The 26518-nt window shown below is 31.3% G+C and overlaps 4 protein-coding genes across 6 annotated transcripts in view; 2 read left to right on the forward strand and 2 right to left on the reverse strand.

The window, feature by feature from the left end:
- Nucleotides 1-1161: 1161 nt before the first annotated feature.
- RpS6 (ribosomal protein S6) lies at nt 1162-4238 on the forward strand. The gene is made up of 5 exons (XM_011060272.2): nt 1162-1311; nt 2016-2220; nt 2944-3089; nt 3614-3814; nt 3986-4238. The coding sequence occupies exons 1-5, from the start codon at nt 1306-1308 to the stop codon at nt 4181-4183; spliced, it is 756 nt and encodes a 251-aa protein (XP_011058574.1). The 5' UTR covers nt 1162-1305; the 3' UTR covers nt 4184-4238.
- Nucleotides 4239-4372: 134 nt separating this feature from the next.
- LOC105148492 (hypothetical protein) lies at nt 4373-10455 on the forward strand. Its single transcript, XM_011060270.2, has 4 exons — nt 4373-5539; nt 6643-7693; nt 8391-8501; nt 8590-10455. The coding sequence occupies exons 2-4, from the start codon at nt 6651-6653 to the stop codon at nt 10448-10450; spliced, it is 3015 nt and encodes a 1004-aa protein (XP_011058572.1). The 5' UTR covers nt 4373-5539; nt 6643-6650; the 3' UTR covers nt 10451-10455.
- A 116-nt stretch (nt 10456-10571) lies between these two features.
- LOC105148493 (hemocyte protein-glutamine gamma-glutamyltransferase) lies at nt 10572-19362 on the reverse strand. Its single transcript, XM_011060271.2, has 8 exons — nt 19242-19362; nt 16726-17197; nt 16172-16398; nt 14883-15484; nt 13585-13682; nt 12605-12895; nt 11892-12052; nt 10572-11389 (listed from the first exon to the last, which is right to left on the reverse strand). The coding sequence occupies exons 2-8, from the start codon at nt 17195-17197 to the stop codon at nt 11105-11107; spliced, it is 2136 nt and encodes a 711-aa protein (XP_011058573.2). The 5' UTR covers nt 19242-19362; the 3' UTR covers nt 10572-11104.
- A 1053-nt stretch (nt 19363-20415) lies between these two features.
- The window catches only part of LOC105148491 (uncharacterized), a 72924-nt gene continuing 66821 nt past the window's right edge, over nt 20416-26518 (reverse strand). For all 3 annotated transcript variants that reach the window (XM_087411085.1, XM_011060266.2, XM_011060264.2), the window contains one exon: nt 20416-26405. In XM_087411085.1, coding sequence (XP_087267211.1) covers nt 26295-26405 — 111 coding nt within the window. In that variant the 3' untranslated portion in view covers nt 20416-26294. The remainder of the gene's footprint in view (nt 26406-26518) is intronic.

Here is a 26518-nt window from a genome sequence, read left to right on the forward strand (position 1 = left end):
CGCGCGATAATGACAGTTGTCGTGCGCGTGCGTATACGTTCTCTTGTATCATGCGGAAAAATAAAAGGACGATCAAATTCTGATTAGCTTAATCGACAATTAATTAACTCGACGGTACCCGATACCCGCGGTAGCTTATTAACGCTTTTAGGACTAATGATATTCATAATTCGTTCTTATTTCAAGATAATATCTTGAGATATATATAAAGATATAATATTATACAAATTATTTAAATATTATATTATATAGATACTCAAATATAAATACCGGCCTAGAATTATCGATTCGTTTGATAAGAAATGAAAGATTAAGGAAAATAAATCATATACTTATAAAATTTCAAATCAATCACGTCGATGACAATCAATTAATGATAATTTATTATTGTTATTCATAGAATTTCGTCGAAACCACAACGAGAAGTACAAGCCGTTTTATTTAAATTTCTTCCTTACAAAAATTCAACGCTAGATGAAATAATAATTATCACACAAAGGATACGGTCAACGCGATGCTGCAAATGCTTTGAAATGTTTTTTAATTGATCAGTTTGTAAAATTCTTTCTTCTAATTGGTCCATCAAATGCTTCAAAGCATTTGTAGCGAGACTGACCACAGCCTTAATTTGAGTATTAAAAGCACTGTGGTTCAGATATACTATATGTATATCAAAATTGTAATTTCCAGAACTGAATCGTTGGATTTCTATAAAGATTATAAACGCAAGAACTATAAACGTTCTTCTGCATTTTATTTTATTACAATAGATCTGTTTTTATTGCTGCATTAAATTGCACTGGAACTTTCCATTGTCACTTTTGCCAAAATCAAACCTATATCTATTTCACTTTAAGCGTAGTGTATACTAAATTCAACTATAAAAACAGACTAGGTTATTATTAGAACCATTCGATGTATGTCGGATCTAAATATATATTATTATCAAGCAACGCCCAAGACGAAAATAGATAGAAAATATATAAAATTAAGAACCAGATAAGATTAGACAACACGTGACCTCACGTCTCTCTCGTCAAGAGAAATCTCACGTGCATTTCCGGAATCTGCGTTTGATGATCCGGAATTCGCATTTGTTTTCGAAACACTTCGGAGCCACCAGTTCGAATTCTTGTCGCGCTTCACCGGGCCGGATATCCGGTGCGCGACAAGCGCGTCACGTTTCGCGCAGGCGCAAATAACACGTGTCCGTTGGCAGCACCATCGTCAACGCGTTCTCGTCAATTCTCATCGTTTTCTGTCCCTTTTGTCTATGGCTTGTAGCAACGTTTGTATCGTGTCACGATGAAGGTAAGAATCCACGAATATCACAAAAATCACGCGTCTCACACGCGAAATACAAATCTTTTTTGATGCACCGAAATGTCGGTGTCTCGACGATATTTTCATATTCGTCGAGGCTTTCTCTATCTGCATATATCACTGATCGTAAAGTGTCGGCATCAGGTGTTGTCAGGTGAAACATGCGGATTTGGCCGTATTAATTGCTGCATCACGCGATTAAGAAGTGTCTTCTGCTATTTTCATTTGTAACTCGCGGAACTAACATTGTATGGAAAAATTGTTTCTTTTTTTTTTTACTTTATTTTTTGCTGTACTTTGTAGAGGAAAAATTCTAACCTAATCAGTCTTAATTTAGAAGTTCGAAGCCCATTTCATTAATGTATATTTGAACTTGATATTTATCCAGAATACCCCTTTAGTTCCAATTTTGTTGAAATTATTCTCTCTCAGTTCAAGTTAGGTTGCGTTTCGTTGCATACATGATGTACATAAAATATATTTTATTCTTGTTATTCACAAAGTGTTAAACAGGAATAAAATGATACATCATCTACATTATGCGTGCAACAGCTTTATACTTCATCTTTTTCTAATTCCCAAAACTAGAAAAAGATGAATAAGTTAGACAAAAATTAAAATTAATCTACTAGTGGAAGTGGACATTAGATGTAATGTGTATAACTATTAATCTATATATTTGGTTATTGCAGTTGAACGTGTCGTATCCTGCAACAGGATGTCAGAAGCTGTTCGAAATTTCAGACGAGCACAAGCTCAGAATTTTCTATGAGAAGCGTATGGGTGCTGAGGTCGAGGCCGATGCACTGGGAGATGAATGGAAGGGCTATGTTGTCCGTATCTCTGGCGGTAATGACAAGCAAGGTTTTCCTATGAAACAGGGTGTCCTGACGAATGGTGGGTTCATAATACATTTATAATATGATATAATTAATTAATATGTATAAAAAATTGTCTTTAAAGTTTGAAATGATTATTTGCTAAACTTCATTTATATTTAATCTTGTCATTTTGCTATAATTCTCTTGAATCTGTAAAAGATATTGAGAACACTTGCATTTTTTTATATCTACATTCTGAAATTTGATTATGTGTCACATAGCTTGAAAGTTACATAAATGAGGACATTTAGTAGGGGTACTTTTCAGAAAGAGACAACAAATGACAAGTTGAATCATTATATCCTTATTCTTTGCCAATGTTAAACAAAGATGAAACAGAGATATATTGTAACATAGAGAACTGTGTTATAATATTGATGTTTTCTAGGACAAGATTCACTTAACATTGAAAAGACTTCACTGATCAATGAAAAGAAAAAATTTTACAAATTGATCAATTAAAGAATGCTTTAAAACATTTGCAACATGAAGTGGATTACACCCACAGTATAATGCAAAATTCATCTTACTTAATGTTGACAAACAACAAGGATGATTCACTGTGTTACATTGTATCCTTGCTGGAAAACATTCTGTCTCTTGCTGAAAAGCACCATAGATTGACCAATGAAATAAAAAATGAAATAATAAATTTTTAGTAAATTTGCTGATTTTTGTAATTTTCAATCAAACTTCTGATTAAGGAAGTTTTTTTTAATATGATATATTATTTGCACAGGACGTGTGCGTTTATTGCTTTCCAAAGGACATTCTTGCTACAGACCACGACGAGATGGTGAGCGCAAGCGCAAATCCGTTCGTGGTTGTATCGTAGACTCTAATTTGTCCGTACTAGCACTTGTCATCATCAGGAAAGGCAAACAGGTAAATGATCATTCACGGTATATTTTTTCAGATACTGAAGACCCATGCTGTTCAGGGTGTATTCAAGATATTCAAGTTTCTTGAGATACAATCGTACACATGGGAAATGAAATTCGTTTTTTGATTTGGGAAATTGTTATGTCATTTGTACTTTTTCTCAGTGTACGAACGAAACATGCTTTTAACTATTATTAATTTATTCTGAATTTTTTACACAAATATTTTATTATTACATAGTTCTTTGTCTTGGTGCAATTGACTCGCGATCTGTAGATCCGAGTTTAATCCCACCTGCACTCACATACGCGATATTTCGCGTTTAAGGAGCTGGTGATTAAGAGATCTTTGATCACCAGTGTCGTTTAGATCCGGCATTAAACTGTAGGTCCCATATATCAGTGGATATATTATATGTATGAATCCCCCAGATTGGGAACATTAGGCTAATAACTTAATTAGTTTATTATCTTAATAGATTTCCTACAATAATATGAATTAATATTATATAATGATATGAATTGCAGGAAATCCCAGGCTTGACAGACATGAACGTACCGCGTCGTTTGGGACCGAAAAGAGCAAGCAAAATTCGCAAACTGTTTAATCTTTCGAAGAAGGATGATGTTCGGCAGTTTGTAGTAAAACGACCGGTTCAGAAAGAAGGAAAAAAGGAGCGATTTAAGGCACCAAAAATTCAGCGTTTGATCACTCCTATTAGTCTTCAAGTACATCATTTTATAAGAATTCATACAGATATTGATAGATATATATATACATATATATATTGAAACTATAAAATTAAAATTAAATTAGATTATTTGCTCTCTAAATAAAATATGAAAACATTTAAATTTATATTCTTTTTTTTACTTTAATATATACTAAAATGCTTACAGAGAAAAAGACACAGACTGGCGCTGAAGAAGAAGCGCTGTTTGGCTCGCAAAGAGCAAGCGGCGGAGTACGCGAAGTTGCTGGCGCAACGTCAGAAAGAGGCGAAGAACAGGCGTCAAGAAGAATTAAAACGAAGACGCAGCGCTTCTTTACGCGAATCCAAATCTTCAACTCAAACGGCACCAGCCGCACAACAGTAAATCAGTTGAATCCTGAAATGTATTTACACGTCAATAAAAAAAAATGTCGACTATCTATTTAGTCTTCTCCTTTATCATATCAATTTCCAATCGTTATTTTCTACATAATGGTAAAACATTAAATATGAATAAAAAATAATAAAAACATGAACAATTTTTCTAACAAATATTAATTTTCAATAATTTATCAAAATATTAAACTATCAAATATATTTTATTAATGTATAGTGTTCGTGAACTAATGATACAACCAGAAAAGAGACGATTGTAATGAAAAGATTAATCAGAAATACACAACAAAATTGTTTCATATAAAGTTTATTTTCAAGAAAATTGATTTAGAATATTTGTCGAGTATATGTGCAATTTACTGTAGATCTATTTTTTTTGCACAAAATTGCATTAAAATTTTCTTGTTTTCACTAAATACCAGACATGTAATTTGTATATAACTTTTAACATAATTTCAAAATTTTCCAAGTATACACCAGTTCAATTATAGAAAATAGGTCTCATGACTCGACATAGTGACTCTCCCTGTAAATCGTTATTTTTATCTCCACTTATGTTTATTAATTACTGAGTAATTCAGAATATACGGTAAAAACAAGATGTTTAAGTACAATAAATGTTATTATTTTATAAATTTTTAAAAATCTTATACTGTCAATACATATAATTTTGTTCGTTTGAAATACTTTAATTTATCAATTAAATCCATCTACAGCGAATATTATTCATATTTAAATATTCATTGATTTTTTCGAAAACAGACTCATACGAAAAAATTTTATTCTATGTTTTCGACTTATTTTTTCATGTAGAAATTAGAATCATTATCTTCGCAGTGGTATTATCAGTTTACTAACAGCGGCGCCCTTTAATAATAGCTTCTTTACAATATAATATTGGATATGGAAAAATGACCATTTTTTTCTATATCCAATAAGTGTTTTTTTTTTTAATGCGAAATGGTTTTATCCTACTTTTATCTTGCTCTCTGCCAATTGGTTGACTCGATAAAGGACGATATATGTACAGCGCATCATGTCACGTGTGATCTAAACAATGTCCAATGTCCACGAAGCTTAACGTAATAAAACAAACGACAGTCTACCTTTTGTCGTCTTAAAACTAGGCGTCTTTGAAGTCTGAATCCGTTTATGTCAAATTACGGGATCACAGTGCATAATGTAATCATGAGTTGATTTTCGTCATTTCCAGAGCAGATTTATAATATTTTCCGTATGGTTCTTCAGGATACAGCAAATCCTGCCATAAGTATCAACGTGCAATCGTAAATCTTTTTATTTTAAGATCGAAACCTATACGTATAACCAGTGAATTTATAAACACGTATGTATACTCTTGTTTTCTTTTCTTTTTTTCACTTTTTTCTTTCTTTTTAAATAATCTGTTTATCTTAATCGTTCGAAGAGATGGTATCTATTTATTTAAGAAAAATTTCAGAAAATTTTACCTTCAGTGTCAATACATAATATTATTCTTTAATATATATGATATCTGTAAAAACTCTTTCTATAAAATTAATATAGAATATGACAATATTAATAAAATTAATTTTATACATATATTTATATATATATATATATGTGTGTGTATGTGTGTGTGTGTGTGTGTGTGTGTGTGTGTGTGTGTGTGTGTGTGTGTATAAGTAAATCATATACATATAACTCTCCATTAGAAATGTTTAAAGACAATTGATTTTTTTATTATGAATTTTGATAGATAAATGGAAATATGTAAAACATAAGTAAAATACAACTTAATTCTATGATAGTAACAACTCATTGTCAAAGTTTTCATAAGTATGTTAGAATTTTAGATTTTTTTACAATTTGAAACAATATAAGAGTTTACACTGAAATTTGAAGATCCAGGTTATGGACATTGAAAATGTTTATAAAACATTTTGACATTGTCTTTTAATAAGATAGAACACAGAGATCTATTTTACTAAACTAATTAAATCATAATGATATCATAGGACATTATAATGTTATTTGTCTTGAAAATGAATTTATTGACAAATAAGGTGATGTTTTTATATTATTATGACTTTTCATGATGATGTTTTTATATTATTATGACTTTTCTGTGCTCTATCTAGGCAAATATAAGATGTGTATAATTATATCTATCAGTTTTCACAAATATTTTTCAATAATTTAAGATATAGATAAATATTAATGCATAACATGACATTTAAGTTATATTATTATATTCTCTTTTTACAGTTATGAAATATATATAAAATTAGTATGTACTTTTAAACTTTTTGAAAAGAAGAGAAAGAAGAAAACAAAAATTTGCATCAAAACTGAATAATATCGAAAAACTCATTTCAATCTAAATATATACAGAAAGAATAAAAAAGTGTGGTTAGAAAGAATCTGAGATGACAATCTTTTTGTTCTACATTTAATTTCTTCTTCCAGATAAAAAAATGTCGAAACTCAAGATAGCCACAAGCAAAACACATTCTTGGCCGCATTTTACCAGCCACACGCAATCCTCTTTGATGAAGACACGAACGCCAATGAAACTGAAGAAATTGTCATCGATAAGGAATGAAAATAAATCAAAGTCAGAAAAAAGCATCGTTCCTAAATCGAAAGGAATTTACAAAAAACGAAGCAACATTACAACAAAGCAGAGCAAAAGCATGCAGATGCTGGTAATGATTCTCAAGAAAAAGGATCGTTGTTCGAACTTTTTTCTCCCTGGTGGCGAACTTACAGAAACAACCTGTCAGTTGGAGAATTCGTTAATTTCGCTTCAGGGCAATTTGATCAAAGATGTATCTCACAATCTCAAAAATTGCATTGTCAGTCCAGCTAAATTAGCGACTCTTCGTAGCAAACGGACAAAAGTCATGAATGAGTTCGAATCTTTTGAAAATTTACATGATTCTTCTCAGGATGGAATGAATTGTGCAGGAAGAGATAATTCGGACGACATCCATAACGCTTCTGAAGCTCGTACAGTCATAGATGTTACATGTAAGCTTCAGTTACATTTGAGCGACGAAAAGGAGCCCACGGACTCGTGTAGTAAAGTTGAAGACCTCCATCGCAGGACCGAATGTGAGAAAAAATCTGACGACTTTTCGAACAAAGATTGCACCGAAATACTAGTACACCCGCAAGGTGTAAATATTCGCAAACGCATGCAAAAAACTTGGATGTTAAAAAAAACCAGGATCCAAAATGAGCATGTTAACGTTGATCGTACTTGTACTGATTTACAAAAATCCGAAATCACACAACACGTTGGTACAGTTACAAATAGCGATGCGATTATTCGAAAGAGGAGTGCTCCTCAAAAAAATCTTACTTTTAATCAGCGAGCCTGGAGACCAGCTGGCGTCCCGAAAAATTTTACGAAAAGCACAACATCTTTGCAACCAATGTCACAGAAGTCATCTCAATCAACCGAAAAATCCAATGCCTCAACGAAGAGCAAACATTTGTCAACTGAATGCATCGAGTAATATATCTTTTTTAGTATTTTCTGTTTACATATAGAACATTTCGCTAGGATAAGGTGATACAACTGAACGAAATTTGAAATTTCCAATTTTCAAAGTTCAAGTTTGATTTTTTCCTGTTTGATATTTTTTAGTGTTCTCCACATAATGAGAGGATTATCAAATTTCAACCTTGAAAATTGGATTCAAATTGTTTATTTTATTCAGAATTATACTGTATTCGAAATTGTACTACCTTACTAAAATTACCACCTTACTGTAAAATTTCTCTGTATACATATAGTTACTTTTGAAGCTAACAAACTTTTCTAAGGATACTTTGTAGTTATACACAGAAACACACACACACACACACATACACACACACACACACTTCATAAACATCTTACAATAATAATAATATCATACAAATGGAAAGACTAAATACATCAAAATTTAAGAAAAAAATATAAAGTATTATTATCGAAAAGAAGTTATTCTACTTTTATATTTATTTCTAAAATTTTATATTTTTAATCTTTCCATTCTGTGTAATATTATTATTAGATACTTTTAAAATGCCTCATTTGAATTAAAATAATTGTAATATGTTAAGAAATTTACAAATGTGTATAACATATAAAATTAAATAGAGATCAAATATAATAATACTGCGAACAATTTTATATTCTATGCCTTCTGTATTTATAATTTTAGATCCTTCAATAGTGAATCTACGAACACATCGAAAAATCAATCCAAGATGTTAATGAAAGAAAATAGAGATCCTCACACGAATCGCGTGACAAAAATGTTCGATCATCTCGCGTAAGAGATTATCTTTCATATATATAATATCAGATATTGAGATAATAACATTTGTAAGATAATAACATATATAACAATTTTATTACAGGGAAATGAAACAGCGGCAAAAGCTGCAAAGCGGAGGGATGTTGCCAAAGAAGAAACGGTCGAGGACCAAAATCCCCTCAAAAGTTTTAGATAGATGCGATGACACAAAGCTGACCTTGGCAAAATCGAAATCGCGCCATTGTCAAACGCGAACGATCATACCGGACGAATCCTCGAATAATCTTGAACAGCATCGTACCAAATCCACCCTAACTTACAGCAAATCGAGAACTTCAGAAGTAATCCACACATTGAAAAAGATTATTGATAGCGTAAAAGAAAATGGCGACGCGGAGAAAAATATTAAGAAAAATGATGACATCGATCACGAAAAAAACGATAATAACAAGATCCAAATGTCGCCAAATAGCGATATTTTGCAAAGTGACGAACATTCTGCACAAGATATAAACTTGGATGAAGCAGATAGATCTTCTCGGAGATCAATAAGCACACAGGTGAAATTAGATTCTCCTTCGTATCACGAAATTGACGCTGAAAAGGATCAAGATCTGATGGAAATTCTAAATTTAACTCGAATTGTTGCAACACAAACATTGCCAAGTTATATTAGAAATGTAATTGATGTTGGATGCAACACTCCTGCTATCATATGTAAAGATGTAGAAGTTTCCTGTGATCTGATAGGCTCCACAGACTTGACAGAAATTGAATCAACCATGATTGAAAATAAATCGACGTCAAATGTTCATACAGAATCTTCGTCTATTAAACATATTAAAGTCAATATTGAAAATGAAGATATTAACGAAAACAAGGAACTTCTATTTAGTGAATGTAAGGAGACATTAAATACGAGATTAGAAAATTGTGATAGCATAGAGATTCCAGGAAACACGATAAATGATGCTGCTGGAGAAATAGAAAAGTTTATGCGTGAAGAAGTGTATCGAATTTTTTTAAAATCATTTAAAGATTCTGACGATAAAACAAACGTTGATATCGATGAAAAACAAGAATATGCAAAATGTTCCAGCAATCATAATATAAATAGTACTTCAATAAATAATCTATTTTCAGAAAAATCTCAATCATTCATCTGCAATTACGATACATCTTGCTCTTCTGAGGATATCATGGAATATCTCGAAAATAACATCCAGCAAGACGTGTTCATGTCAGAGTCGAAAGTGGCTCTAACGAGCGATGTAATCGCAACTTTTGAGCTTGCAGCAGATCGTGCACGCAATCTTCACGAAGCAGTTATTATATATCACAAAAATTTAATGTCAAAAGAATCTGGGAAGCGAAATGAAGAGATGGTTGAAGATTACGAAATGTCAGAGTTCCGCGATGAGCAAAATTGTTTCGAGGGGTATACTTCTTTTATAAATCGTGAAAATGAAAATAAGATAAGATCCGAATGCGATGCGATATGTCACTTCGCAAATAATGAAGATTTCAGCGGATTTTCAACTTGCTCGTCGCGTGGCAGTAGTTCCGATCGAACATGCAGAACCAAATTTCTGAGATCATCGAAAGACTGGGATAATGTTGGGATGGAACGAGCAGAAGAAAATGCCAGTTTTTCAGAAAATGAGCAAACAATAGCGAGATCGATCCTAAACAAACGCTCCAATCTTGAAAATGTCAAATCGATAATGCAACTGGTGCATCGCACTCAAGAGGATTATGCACTCGAACTGTTAGAATCGGACAAAAGTGATGAAAGTTTTGAAATGGAACAAATAAAAAATGATAAAATTTTAGCACTTCCCGCGGCGACTAAAAAAACTTCTTTTATACCGTGCGAGTATCTGCTTTCTTTTTTTTATTGTATTGTTTATACTGTAGTGTTTTGGTATTTGCAGTATTCATTCCGATGCGACTCGACGAAATAATCTTCCTCTAATTTTCATTACATATTCAAACTCAGGGATAATATAATTGATTTCATTGATGTTTATTTAAGTGATTATGTTCTTTTTGGTTTCAATAAATATATTCTCTGTACATGTTAAATTTTATTTTGTTGTATTTATTATATATATGTATTCATTTTATATACGTTTTGCATTATATAAAAATATAAACTTATGAAAAAAGTGCATATAGAAAAGTTTTTGTCTTAAAGTCACGAAGAAATTTTATAAAAGATTCTGTAACAATAAAGGATTTTTATAATACTGAACGAAAAAGAAGGTTGAATATTATTTTAGCACGCTATTTTGATAACATTCTGTGCATTAGAAGTGCCTATTTCTCATTAGTTACATTATATTACATTTTCATTGAAAACTAAATTCGTAACTCGTTATTATATATACTATTCAAATATTAATATTACAAATAATTGTTGAAAAAAATAATTGAAATTGATCAATGCAATTGTTTATGAGAGACAACAAAAATTTGCATTATTCGATAAAATATCCAGATAAAACCAAAATATTTCGTTATCGCTGATCAAATGATTCAGCCAAATGTATCTGACATTCTTAGTATAACGATTGATTTGAATTAAGGTCAAAATGAATTCGATCGTCACGTAGTTTTCATTCGGCTTCAAGGACGTCGACGGTTGCGCAACCAGTGATGTCAACCAATTCTTTTGAAGTGAAAGTAGCGATTATCTTTTGCTCTCCGGGCTTTTGCGGCACGAGCTGATGTTCCACATAAACATTCTCCTCGGGCCCTACGTCCCTGAAGGTTAAAGTCTTGTTCCTGGAGAGACCGGGTCCAGCATAGTTGAATTGGCAATTGGTCAATGTTTTCTTCAGAGGATTCTTAAAGCTCAATGTGATGGTCGATGGTTGTCCAACTATTGGATCACCTTCGATCTATAATATCAAAAATAGATCAAAGATCATTCTCTTAGTCAAAAAAAAATCTAGATATTTGATATCTGTAAAAATTGCATTAATGATACGTGAAATTATAAATTAAAAAGATAAACAATGATATATCTACATATAATCATCATTTTTAATAAGTATCTATTGCTGAATCTAATTAATCTGCATCATATTAAGAAATTTGTAGATTAGAGATTTTAACAATTATATATAAAAAGAAACATCACGAAACGTGTGTAAAAAAATTACAGAAATTTAGAGTAAAAATCATTAGCCTGATAAATTTTAAATAATTCGATATTTAAAAATTTAAGAAACTTGTATTAAAAATATATATAATAAATATTGAAAAAGTATCTATTAAAGAAATATATTTAATATATTTGAATAATTAATTACATTAATTAATCTTAAACATGTATAACGTTAAACCAGCGAAGAGATATCTAAATATATTTTCAAGAAATTCTAGCTTATTTTTTTATACCTTAACATCGATATTCGGTTTTAAAACTTGAAAATCATCCTCATCTGCCCAAGTTTGCCGAGTTTCCTTGACTGTGGCGATGCAATATAACTTCATAATACAATACTCCACAAGCTTGTCCAGATAATCGTTTAATGTCACAGTGAGCCTTAATTGTTCCGCTATAATGAATTGAAATAAAAATGATAATCCAAACGTAAATTACATAATATAAATGGCGTAGTTTGTTTGAGATAATTAGCGCAAAGACGTCAATCAAGTAACAACGCAATAAAAGTTACACGGTTTTTTACTTATTCACTGATTATTCAATAAATTATCATTATCTAAGAATTCCAGAGATAAAATTAACCAAGCCGATTAGCTAAAGCAATCAATGATTGAACATTAGCATTTAATGCTGCGGAAATTAAACGCATTAAATGTTGTAAATGTAATATTTTACATGCCAAATTTATCGATTTCAATATTAAATTATATTAAACCTTGAGTTCTCATAAATTAAAATTCCATTAAAGTATTTGATTCATTCGATTTCGCTTAAACTCATCATAATTCTCCGATTATTAATTACGATTCAAGAATTATCTATCAACGCTTTAACAAACTTACCGTTTTTGTTTGTCTACTTGTAATGTTAATTTTATTCCTGTAGTTAATCGATTTTTGCCGCGAGCGTTTTGAAAAAAAAAAAATAAAAATCTTTTTCTTACTGGCATTTGGTTGAAGCACGAAGTCGCCGGATGCTCTCTTCACCAGATTCGCCTTAACTCCAGTGTAATAAACGCTGCCGGCTGACAAGATGGCCTGAATAGTACGCGTCTCGTCAGACTTGTTCTTAATATTCACGGTCACGGCGAACGGCTCGCCAATGTTGACGCGTTCGAGCTCGACAAGATCGAACTCGACGTCCTCTTTACCTGGCGATGGCAGCGAATAAAATCTCTTCGCCATCTCGGTACTGCGGACTGCCCTATACAGAGTCAGTCTCTCGACTTCGGTGCCTAGAAGTCAATTAAATTGAGTTTACAGTCAGCTAATCAAGCAGAGGATGAAAAATATGGAATATCTCGATAATTAATATAACGTGGATTATTAATTAATACTGTAAATATTAGAAATACGATCCAAATTTCAATGAAAAATTTCAGATACAAAACAAACAAGAATTTTTGGAAATAAAATTACAAAATTAAATTTAAAATAGAGCTATTAATTAATTAATAAGAGTCTAGCATGAGTGACAATGCGTTATGTTGTATAAAATAATAAGTACTAAATAACTTATATAAATAATAAATAATATATCGATACGTAAAAACGAATTGAACGTTTCGACTCAAATTTGAGCCATTTTTAACAATAGAGTAGTACAAACTCAAGAGTTCAAGAGTTTGAATTCAGATCAAGAATGTCAGCGAAATGTGAGATAAAATTTCCCTCATTTAATAAATCATATTTTTGTTTGTAATATATATTGCTGTAATATATATTGTTGAAGACAATAGTAGCTCAAATTTTAAAGAGTTGAAATGTGCAATTAATTTTTATTAATTTATTATTTTATATAATATAATTAAGAAATTACTACTCGATCTTATTAGCCCTATTTTTAATTTAATTTCTACATACGTTTATTATTGCAATAGAATCTGGATGGTCAGAATAAAAGTAATTTGCTTGCATCGCTTACCTTCCTTAGCTTTATAAAGTGACGTTATATCCTGTCTATCCTTATCCCCATTAGGATCGAAGATCCATGGCGCCTTCGTTAAAATCATACGACCGATACTGTCGAAGATAATTATTCGGAGATAAATTATTATTTGATTTTCAATATAAACGAAACGTACCGAAATGATTAAATCTTTTTATTATTCAGGATCAGCAATTGTTTTAGAGGAAGAAAAGAAATATGCAATGACACGATAATTAATGAAACATAGATTATTAATTAATTAATTGTAAATAATAAAGAAAGGATAACGTATAAGAATAAAAGTGGAGTTTTTATCACTGGAAACTCCTATGACGAGATAAACGTGAGAAACAATAATGTGCGGAATAATAGATAATCTATTGCAACGAGTCTGTCATATTTATGTTGCGCTTCGCATTATCTATTTACCGTAGAAATGCCTCGCGGAAATTATGCAAATCGCGATACATCAGTACATACAGTAATTCATGCCTTACGATGCATCGAAGGACAATGTAATCGAGAGTTGTAGGATCAGCAAATAGCGCAAGGTTTGCATTTCCGCTTTCGTCATTACACACTCATCATTCACTCCGATGTTTTTTATGTATTTCACGCATCATAGCTTGTCATAGCTATTTCCGTCCGCAACGAATTTGCGGTGATCAGCAAATGCATTATCGGTAAATGAAATCATCACAAAAGAATATCGAATGAAACATAGAAAGATATTCTTTGGGATATCCCTCGAGGGACGTTAATTATTTTATGAGTGCTTTCAAGAGTGTTGATTAAATAATCGCTTCTCTCGTTAATACTCAGCAATCAGAAGTTTAATTGAATAGAATTCGTAAATTAAAATTTGCAATTTGAATTGGAATAAAATATAATATTATTATATTTTAATAAATGATATGATTTTTAATGTATTATATTTTATAATATATTTTTAACAATATTAACAAAAGATTTATACCGTTCGGTGCGCGATTTTCCTTTTTTTTTATTTCATATAGAAATGTTCAATTTCTGATATAATATATAATTTTATATAAATTATAAAAATTATATAAATTATATAATTATATATAATATAATTTTATATAATTTTATATAAATTAAAATTATATAAAGTTGTGACATAAACAATTTTTTGTAACGCAGTTGAAAAAAATCTACTGGATCCGTGAATATCGATTAGGGCTAAAGATACGATAATATAAAATTTTTCTTCAAGGAATATGACAAAAGCGTCTCTCTAACAAAGGTTTACCAAAACTGCTTATACTCACTGGTATTTGTTGCAGTCAATCTTGGAATATCCCAAATCACTCTCCGGATCTTCCTTCCATCTCATTAGATCCGCGTTCACGGATGCCACCATGAAGGTTACATCATAGTTGTAACCAACAGCACCTTCCTTGATAGCCTCCACCGACGCCGGACCGCACTGATAAAAGTTTTCCGACTGCTCCTGAGGAGTGGCATCGATGGCCTGCCAGCCACCGTAACCTTTAGGAAGATCTGGTCTCGCCATCCACACGTCGTTCCATACATGATAATTCCAGATAGAGTCCTCGCCCATGAGATTGTTCGGATCGTACTCGAGTTCCTCGTTATTTAGATCGTAGTAACGATCCACCGAAAGCGAGGCATTAGCGTCATGGGCCGATACTAGATTGGACACCACTCTTGACGGAATCCCCAGAGCACGACACACCGTGGTGACGACACCAGCGAAAACCCAACATTGACCGTATTTTACCTCATTGCCAGTCTCCCAGAATTGCTCGAGGATGGGCACACTTCCGGTCCAAGCGGCCGGCGCGGTACCGTCACTATATTCGCCATCCCAGCGACCGGTTAGCACACCCTTATCGTCATTAGAATTTATCTAAAAATAATGAAAAAAAAATTAATTTTACTTGATTCTGATTTAAAGATAATTTAAGTGAAAAAAGAACTGAATATAGCCATTTCGAATTTTAAAATAAATTAAATGTTGCAATATTTTCATTTGTTTCTAATTATTTTCTCTAGAATGGCATTAAGTAATTTTGTGATATATTCTGAATAATATAATTAATAATCATAACATTATATCGCATTTTAATTACAAGTGGAAATTAGATCGATAAGAATAAATCAAATAAACGAAAGTATTATATTTTTGAATTATGTTGTCGAAGCAGATCTTGATACTTAATAATATTCAAATTTGTAAATACACACATTTTTTCAGTTTTATAAATTGCATTCAGTTTGTCAGAAATAACATCGATAACAACAAACATTGATCGACAATTTAATAATGATGTTTATTGTAAGCATCTTAATACTAAAAGAACTTGTTGCGAAAAAAAATATCATCTCAAAACTATACAATTTAAAAAAGAGTATATTTTGAAATTTGAATATAAATATTATTAAACATCAAAATTCGCTTTGATAGAAAATAGGAATCTTTCTCTTATTTGATCGAATCATTTCAGTTGTCGTTAAACTACTTGTAATCTTAAGTAAATTCATATTTCAAATATTATTGTTAATCCTAAAATATTTAAATAGAAAGATATCTTACGATTCTCGAGATTGCCCGAACCATTTTGACCGGATCGCCCCTAGAAATCGCCTTGATACCGGATCTCTCGAGCAACAATTGACAAGCTGGTAATACACACGCGTCGAACTGTCCAAAGACCCATTCTCTACCACGAGAACTACCCCATGGACCTACCCATATCTTCCCAACGTCATTCAGGATGTACTCGTCGAGCAGTTGTTCATCCTCCAAGTATACCAAATCCTCTGCATATTTAACATTTAATCATATTTCTTTAACATTTTATAATTATTTTAAAATAAAAACAATCATAACTCACACATTTAATAAAAGCATTTGCGAAGAAATATTTGTGCAAAACCAACACGGAACATTTTGAATCAAAATTCACAAAATTAAATATTAATAAAAATAATTAGCCAAATCTTTTCTAATGCGAAATAATTCATTATTAATTATATCAAGTAATTTCTCAATCCTTTAATATATATAGCGCTAGAAATTAGTATCAATTGAGAAAATATCAGATTTAGATCCCATAATATATTTAGACATTCTTGTTAATTGCGTACCTTTTAACCACGGATTGAAGAGCAAGTAGATATCTTTATCATAACTGTAAGTATTCGGCGCTTTCTTTCTGCCAAGAGTAGTAGTTTCCACGTTCAATTGCCATACTCCGACGGGACTGTCGATCGGACTTCTAACCTCGACAGACAGATCTATTCCATGAATGCCGACCATGCGAACACCCCAAGCCTCCAGATCGGTCAAATAAGCTTCCCTGTTGGTGATCGTATTAACTCCTCTGGTGCCCCGCACCACGTTGGGGTTCGGGCCGAAACTGAAGAGTAATCGAACAATGTCGGTTTCATCCACGTATTCGCGATTGAATCTCAGGGCCATGTGGAAGGTTTGTCCTCGTCGAAGGACGGGAATCGCCGGATCCTGATGGACGATCTCGAAGTTGAAGGTGTGATGGGCCTCGGCATTCTCCTTCTCGTACAAATACACAGCTTCAATTTCCAACGGCTCCTCTGACATCTAAAGAGATCAATAAAGTAAATTAGAAAATAATCACATATTTACGAAATATAAAAGAGATTATAACTTGTTAAATTAATTTATTAAAATATCCCGCATTAATTAGAAAATTGAATTTGGTGAAATGAATTAATTTTAACACATAATGCGCAGTTTACAACATAATGAATAATAGATACTATAAATAATAACTCAATAATAGATAGTTTTTTTAGTTATGATGGATTAAAGATGCTCTATAAACATTAATGTTATATCTTTGATGCAGCCATTGCTCAAAAACTGTTCATTATTAAGTCTTATGTCTTCTGTTCATTACATTATATCCTACTGAAAGAATTACGTCACACAGTTGCATGATGAAATCATGTAATTAAAACATGTAAATCATGTAACGAATTGTTCCAAATCAGTACGTAATTTTTTAAAATTACATAATTTAAAAAATCACATAACGATATTTTCTTTTTTCTTCTATTTCTATCATTCAATTCTTTAAAATTCTATAACTCTAAAATCACATAATGGATGAAATTATTTTTAATATCATGTGATTTTTCAAATTACGTGATTTTAAAAAATCACGTACTAATTTGGAATCCGTTACGTGACTTACATGTTTTAATTACATGATTTTTCATCATGTAACGTTGTGACATGATTTTTTTCAGTAGGGTAAAGCTATATTATATGTGAAAATTATAACTCGTTTCACCAAGTTATTTTCTTAAGACAGAATGTTCTTAAAATTTTGAGAAATAATTTTTCTTGTAAAATCTCTAATTCTCTTAAATTTTTTGAATCAATATATAATATTATAATTAATCTAAAATTTAATGATATCCATACAAGATATAAAATTTCATGTGTTATATACACTAAGGGAGAAATAATTTTCTAAAAAGTTAACAGTCATGTTAAAAATATTACTTTCATATGGAAGTAAAAGTAAAATTCGATGCATCAATCGCAATTCTGCAATCTCATTCCTGCAGTGTGGCAAGACGTGTTCTCATTGTCGGTCAATGAGTAGTCAATATCCGTCATTGATTCACGCGGAGACATTGCGTAAAAAAGTTCGGTAAAAATTCTGAACACGTAATCCGCGTAATCATGTCCCGTAAAGAGACAATCGATCTATCGGCGACATCAAACGACCTCGATCGCTGATTCACTCGATGCGATCTCAGCACAGGTGAAATGCGGGATTCCACCTGTGTGAAATCGCGATATTATGTCGCAACTCACACATTCTCAGCCATTCGGCGAATTACTGTGAAAACCACTCAAGTTTTTATATCAGTTATATCAATCATAGAAATGAAACCGGTATTTCGATCCTCCTCATTTGAATAAGCTGTATATTGTTATGCAAACTACGCGCTTCTTTATGTTATTTTGAAAGCGAGTTGTATTCTGTGATATTATAATCGAAAAAAGCTTCGTTCTTATGAGTAAATCTCAACTTGATAATTTACAGCAATCTCACTAAATTGCTATAAATAAAACAGGGTCTGTAGATAAGCAGCAAGATTTAAAACATGTATTATATGAAATACGAATAATATTCAGAGAATGGAGATCAAGAAATCTAAATCTCTGGTTGGTAAAAAGCGAATAAAAATTTTAATTATTTAAATAATTAAATTTAGCACAAAAGTATTAATTAAAAATATTAATTTAACATACAATAAATAATACACTTATCTTAATATATATTAATTATAGAAATATATTCATTAATAAAATATATAATTAACAGGTATGTGATTTTTTATGCATTAAAAAAGTTTAAGTCAATATTAAATAATTCTATTAAATAATTATTTACACAAATTAATTTCGATATAATAACATTAAAATTTATTTCACAAAATTTGAAAAAATTTTATTGAACATAAATACTTGCTATCTTTTGTTGTGATAATAATTAATTTCATAGTATATACTTTCCAAATTTTATCATCAAAATATCCGTATTGATATTCCTTGTATCTAATTTTTAACTACTTTTATTGAATAAAAGCAATAAATTTGAACTTACCTTAAGACTTTGTTAAAAATCAACGGCGAAACAAACCACGAAACAGACCAACCACGAATGACAATAGATTCACAAGTTACACTGCAACTGACATTCGTAAATGCGTTTCTACCTCTTATATGAGATACAGCTTCCTACGAAGTAACCGCAAAATCCCCACTACGATAATCGCGTGTAGCATTTCGATCTCTGAGTAAACGAGTCGATATGATTAAAATGCGCATTATGTGTGACTCTATAAAAAAAAACAACAAATCGATTAATTTTACTGTTTAAATATTTACAAATGTTGCTTAAAATAAAGTGATTTATTAAATATGACATTTGAGAGGCAGAAAACGAGACTTCGGCGAGTTCAATTAAAGTTGCAAAAAATATTTGTTAAAGAAAAGAATTAACTTAGTGTTTTTATACACAAAGCTTTTTATATGTATTTAAATAAATTGTATTTATATATATACATATATAAAATTATATTTAATTATTTTTAATTATATTTAAATAAATTAAAAACAAAAGAAAATATGTTTTTAACTAATACTTAAGAAACATTAAAAATCTATATTATTTTCACAAACAAGATTTGTAAAAAGAAAATTAATATAAATTTTCAAATTTAATATATAAATTAAAATTAAACTTATAAAAATTATTTAACCTTTACAAAACGAAAAAATTTACATTCTAGTGACGCTAAAACGATCGTATTTTAAAACAAAGAATACAATAAAATAATGAATCATACAAATTTTTATTCAAACGAAAGCTGACGGTTTTTTAAAATAAAACCATGTCTTCTAAAAATTAAATGCATTTTTTAATGACTCAATTCTTCGTCTATCCTTTTAATTTATATATTATTCACATCCAAAAAAAATATAGATAAATATTTTATATTCTATGTTAAATATACAATGGAAATCATCATTTTAAAAATAAATTTCAATCATAATCACGCGAAAAGGCTAATTTAATGTTATTTATTTGAAATGAAATTCCTAATTAGACGATCATATCTTATCAACTCACGATGCAGAGGTAATTAACTCTATAAATCGCAACCTCTCGTGGGTGGACGTTGCGGTCAGTTTGTAGATTAACCGTTGGCAATAGGAAATGCCTGCGTAGAAGGAAACGGGGATCTGGAGTGAGGTGGGCTACTTATACGACTGAATTGTTTTCACAAATTTATTTGCGTCCTGTGTATCGAGCTACACAAATTACGTAGTAAATTATTGGTCTGTAGTTGTTTTTGGATTCCTTCCTGCCACACGATTCCTCGCGTGCACGCAATAATTGCGAGATCCGATAATATAATTGCGGGCACGAATCTTTTTCCCTTTCTGCGACCCCGCAATTTCATCGTTAACAAATATACCCGCCATTGTGCACTTTGCGTATCGCGTTTAAAGGTCTCTCGTTCAATATTTTTCACAGTCCAATCTTTATAAAGGTAAAAAAAACATAACTTTTTCCATTCTATTCTTCAATTCCTTTCGGAAAACAAAATATATTTCATAAATATATTAGAAACTTTTACAAAATAAAAAAAATCATATCTATTTTATTTATTTTAATGTCTTACTAAAATTTTATTATTATTTTAACATCAGTTTTTTAAAAGATATTTATAAATATATATTTTAAAAAGTAATTATATACAAAAAAAATTTAATAAATTGAAAGAATAGAAAATTATAAAATTTTAAGAATATAATATATTGCACATACAGTATATAACAACACAACAATGAACAATCTTTCCATACTTTAGCAGCTCATCATAGACAGCTATTCAGAATTTGAAAATTTTTATCTCAGCTGTCCCAAATATATAATAAGACCTTTAATCGATATGTGAAGCACACAACCGACATCAATCTTGCACATTATACACATTCGTATATATCCTTAAATAAACGGACCGTGTGTATTGAGCACCCATCTAAAAAGTCTAAAAACATTACAGTAAGGCAAATAGCAGTCATACATAAACAAGAACGAGGAATAGATACTATCGACTACGTAATACAATTAACTAACGCAACATCCGCTTCGGGTAATTTCCGGATCGGGGATTCATCGTCTTGTGCTCTGCATTTTTTTTCTCTCAATCATCATCTTTTACGCTTCATCGCGGTTTATAGAAGTTGCGTCGTTTTTGCGGAAAAAGTGTCCTTTCTGCTGCCGATTTATACGATCATTGATTCTGCGATCACCCTCAGAAAATTAACAAAGTCGCAAATAAAAAAACATTTGAAAGCATTTTTTACAAAACAAGAAATTATAGAAATAAGTTAAAAGGAAATTACATGTCTGTTCTTTTAAAAATCTGATTCATGTGAATATATATAAAATTTTGTAGAATCTTTTAATTTAACAATCTTTTACAGGAGAAATTTATATCTGTTATTAATATTAATATGTCAAATAACCTTTTATTAAATTTATTAAATTTAATTAAATTTAGTTTAAAAAAATTATTCGTACTGGCAAACAATTATTATACAACATATTATTATTGTCAAATAACTTTTGTTGAAAATTCAATTTTGTGCGGATAATCAAAAATCGATGACCGGATAACTTTGTAATGTCGTTTCGTTGTACGAAACGAATCTCAATATGATTTGGCATAACTTTCCTCTAGGTAACAAGTTTTTTTAACATTGACTCCTTAATGTGGCGGAAAAGCTGTACAAGCGTACGACAATCGATAGGAACAAGCATATCTTCGTTAAGGGTATTTCAATTTTTTACCAAATTTGGCACAGGACTTGGCTGTCGCGTTTATTGGCTACGATCTTCGCAATATGTCTCGATGTCTTCTCCCAATTTTTTTCACAATCAATCGCCGTTAATTTCCGACATGAGATTGCTTCCTCGGATTAAATTTATCGCTATGTAAAAATAAATTAATAAAATGAATGACTCTAAGAATTTTATTTTCTTTCTTCTTGTTTTTTGAATATAAAACATTCAAATGCATTATGTTACTTTATCAAAATCAAAAACTTAATAAACGATCTTTCAATTAATATCTATTCATTCTTTTTACTTCTATTTATTAAATCTTAAATAATGACTTGAAAAAATATTCTTATTTAATTATCTGTGCTCGAAAAGAAGCAATCTCATTCAACAATACGTCCGCAATAACTGAATGGGAAATTTCCAATTTCGGGAAATTTCAATTTCGCGGAATATATTACTGTTTACTCATCTCAATCCTTCCTTTTTTTGCATAGATAACTCTTTTATTCTTCCTAGACATCGGAAACGGCTAATCTACTTTATTACCCGAATGACAAAACATCTCAAAATTGATATCGTGTATGCGATGTAGATCGAAAGATCATATTTATAAATTCCAGGGATTCACCGTATCATGACAATGTACAACAGATCGAGTTCGCAAAATCCCGTTTGAAGATTCTCCGGCAAAGCGATTTACAGGTCTGCTTCTGGTGCGTTTGCTCGCGTTTATTAGACGCATGTATCAGAATGCTTCCGCCTCTTAACGAGTCGTTAGTAACAACACGTGTCGGTCGATACGTTTCTATTTACGGTCAAACTTATCTCGCGTACGTTCTCACGTCGACGAAATGTTCGTCGCACGGGAAGTCGAGTCGTGTATTTCGAGTCCGGATACGCGAAAGATATACTGCTTGCCCCATCCCACGTTTTCATAATTTTTTCGAGAGAAATAATCAGAAGAGAATAAACAAGTTCTCAATTCGATCGCGTTCGATCGAGTTTCGTTATCTCGCCTCATTATCTGCGCGAGTACAATAACGTATTCAACGTAGTCAATAGATAATAGAAATATAACAATAATGGTAATGTCCAGTAAAAGATCGAAACTTAAAATAATACCGTCTGTATATCCCATCAGTATAATTAATTATTGAATAATATACCGATATAGAAAACAACGTTTAAGGAATTATCCTTTCTTCTTTCTTTCTCTCTTTACATTCTTATAAATATAGCTAATTAATATAACAGCACTTCTCTTAGATTCCATATTGAGCTCGAAGGAGAACGATCGCGCTTACAAATTGCTTTTTTTCCTTTTTTCCAAAGTTAGCAAAAATCATACAAACGATCTCCTCACTGCACCGTACATATCATACAAATCGCATTTTCCCATGTTTTCTTTTTTTTTTTTTTTCCTTAAAGATTCTTTTCTTTATTTTACGGAAACAAAGATTTGCGCAGTAAAGAATTAAACGCGATCGTGCTTCTGAGAGCACGCATTCACGATCCTATTATCACAGTCAACCTCCATCCTCTCTCGTCTTCCATTATAATCGCAAATGTAATAACGCCATTTTTTTTCTTTAAATTCCTCGTTCCGAAAAGTACAATTATTACGGAATTTATTCGAACATTGCCCGTTTCTATACGTATCAATATAGATTGACTTTAATCTCGATTTAATTTACTTTTTATCTCTCTTCAGTTCTGAGAAAAAGATAAAAAGAGTAAATTAAACCGAGATTAAAGTTAAACTATATCAGGAGAAATAAACATAAATGAAATATTTCGCGAGCATTTTCGCGCGCGAGCCGTTCATCTCGAAAATGCGGCAAGTGTTAAGCTTCGAAACGTCACAAACTTAATTCATTTATGCCGGAATTAATTATTTCTCTACCTGTAATTTAATCAAATCAATATATGGCAAGGAACTTCAATATACACAATTTTTTATTAATATAATTTACAAAAATTCGCTCAACTAGAAATAATTAAAAAAATATAACTTTCCTCACTTTTCGTATAAAAACATTTTTCGAATAAATAATTACAAAACATTATAAATATTTAATCGTAAATAACATCACGTCTAATCCTTTAATTAAGTTTAATGCTTTATATCAAATAAATTAGTAACACTTAAAGCAAGTCAATTAAGCATAAATGAGTTAAGTAAGACACAACAAATCGATGCCCTTATATGTTTCAAGATTCTCAAAATTTTGACAAACTTTCAAAATTGAGTCAGTTTCGATACAAACGATTCGCGTGATCGAATCCAGAAGGTATATGTCATTTACTTCCAGAATCAATCGTAATAGGAATAGTCACGCACAAGAGAATTCGATTTTTCTCTCTCTCTCTCTCTCTCTCTCTCCCCTCTTTTTCTTCCTTTCTCTTGTATCTCCAGGTCCATCCGAGTTGCGCAATTTAACCCTTTCAGTACCAAACTAAATGTTTAAGGGACATTAGCACCTTTCACGTATTAATTCAATGCAATTTTACAGCCGGCGTTCATCAGTATATTTCACTTAACTTTAACTGTCATTAAGTAAACACCCTTACGCTCGTTGCAGGATACAAATATGCAAACATTAATATTTAGGCAAGAGTCTCTTCATTCTTTTCAACTCTCATTTAAATTTGTCAAAAATCCCTTTTCGATTTGTAATATAGTATAGTTTAGTTTTATGCTACAGTCTGTAAAGACATCGAGAATCATTTAAATGTCACATTAAAATTATCAGCAAATAACTACAAAGTCACATTTTTCTTCGATTAGCAAAGTTATTGAAAAATTGAAAACTTTACTAACTGAAGAATCCATTTTGCATAACAGAGAAAATTCCACATATATATTATTTTACACTGAGAAAAAAATGCTGTTGATTCAATTAAAGTTTATATTACGGGCTGTCACTAACATAAATAATTAATTCATATATATTTTTATTAAATATATATTTTTTCATATACATTTTACATAAAGGCATAAATTATTATTCAATAGTTAAGATCTTTATGTCAATAAAAATACATGAATTAATTACTTATGTTGTGACAGCCCATAATATAGACTTTAATTGAATTAACAGCATTTTTTTCTCAGTGTAAGAATCCGTTAAACTTCAAACTTTAAAGAAATCATGTTTCTTCAATGTTCAGATCTGTACTTTTACTTAAGAACGTCATGAATTGTCTCCATTAATAACATTTTATCATAATTTTATTTAGTGACGGCGGAGAAAATTAAACCCTACAGTCTTATCGAGACTCATGAGACATCGACGTGGCGGGAATTAACATGGGACGCACCATAGAATAATTTTATTAAATTTTTATATCATTATTAAATGCAGGTTTAAGGCAGGTACTGAAAGAGCTAATGGCGAATAAGGAAAGCGAATTCTATTATATTTCGGTAAACACTTCACCCATGAAGTATTATATACGCTCGGCGCGTATTTTACGTGTATTACGCGCTACATCAAGATTATCCAATTGTGATACTATATAATAGAGTGTTGATCTTGTTAATACATTCTTGTTAATATATTGTTAATATATATATATCAGCTGTGACAGAATAGTGCCCGACTAGCTCGAAATACATAATTAACGAACAAGTAATCGCGCGAAATATGCGTTGTTAATCTATATCTGTATGTATAGATACTTTATATGTATATAACTGTAGATATATACTATATGTATATATACATATACCATTTTTTGTTCATTCTATTTCTTTTGTCGTACCTCAGGGCTTAGGTACACGCGTGACTAGCTTAAAAAGAAAAAAGAAAGCAAAAACCCTTTCGCTCGCCATTCACTTACCTTCGTATCTTCGCTTTCTTCGTATGCATATATTGTTTATATATGTGTGTTGAGGTATATTTATCCATATGTGTATGTTTCCGTTAAAACAACGTATAATCCGCAAATACGGCTCACGCGGGCGCTCGAGGTTCGCTTTAAAATTCGCTCGAGAAAGATACGCGCTCGGGATGAGTGCGAGAGCTCTCGTTTTACGAGACAGCTGCCTCTCTAAACTCCCACGGAAGTCTAGGTACTAAAATGACAATAACTCCTATTCGGAGGGACGATCGCGCGATGATCTACGCATAGAACGAAATCCTCGCGATCGTCGACGAGTAGCGCAGCAACGACGAAGACAATGACAATGATAGGCGACAGCGTCGCCGTTCACAAGGTAATGCTACGTGCGCCAGTAGGGCGACGGGGCCTCGTGTCGTTTTTTGGTTGAATTAAATCGAGTCCTATCGTCGAGGGCTAACTCGGCGCATCTTCCGGTTCCACCACGCCACCGGCTGATCCTGTCTGGCTACCACCCCGGCTCATCGTTACAAACTGCTGCGATAGCGTCTGCAGACTCTGCCGCACCTATAAACAAATATATTCCCTCGTATCACAAGTAAACATGACACAGTTAATTACTTAGACTATGCGATTAGACATCTTCATCATACACTTGATCTACTTCGATTATCTGTGAT

Source organism: Acromyrmex echinatior, chromosome 11 (genome assembly GCF_024713525.1).
Source record: "Acromyrmex echinatior isolate Ae372 chromosome 11, ASM2471352v2, whole genome shotgun sequence".
Lineage (NCBI taxonomy): Eukaryota > Metazoa > Arthropoda > Insecta > Hymenoptera > Formicidae > Acromyrmex > Acromyrmex echinatior.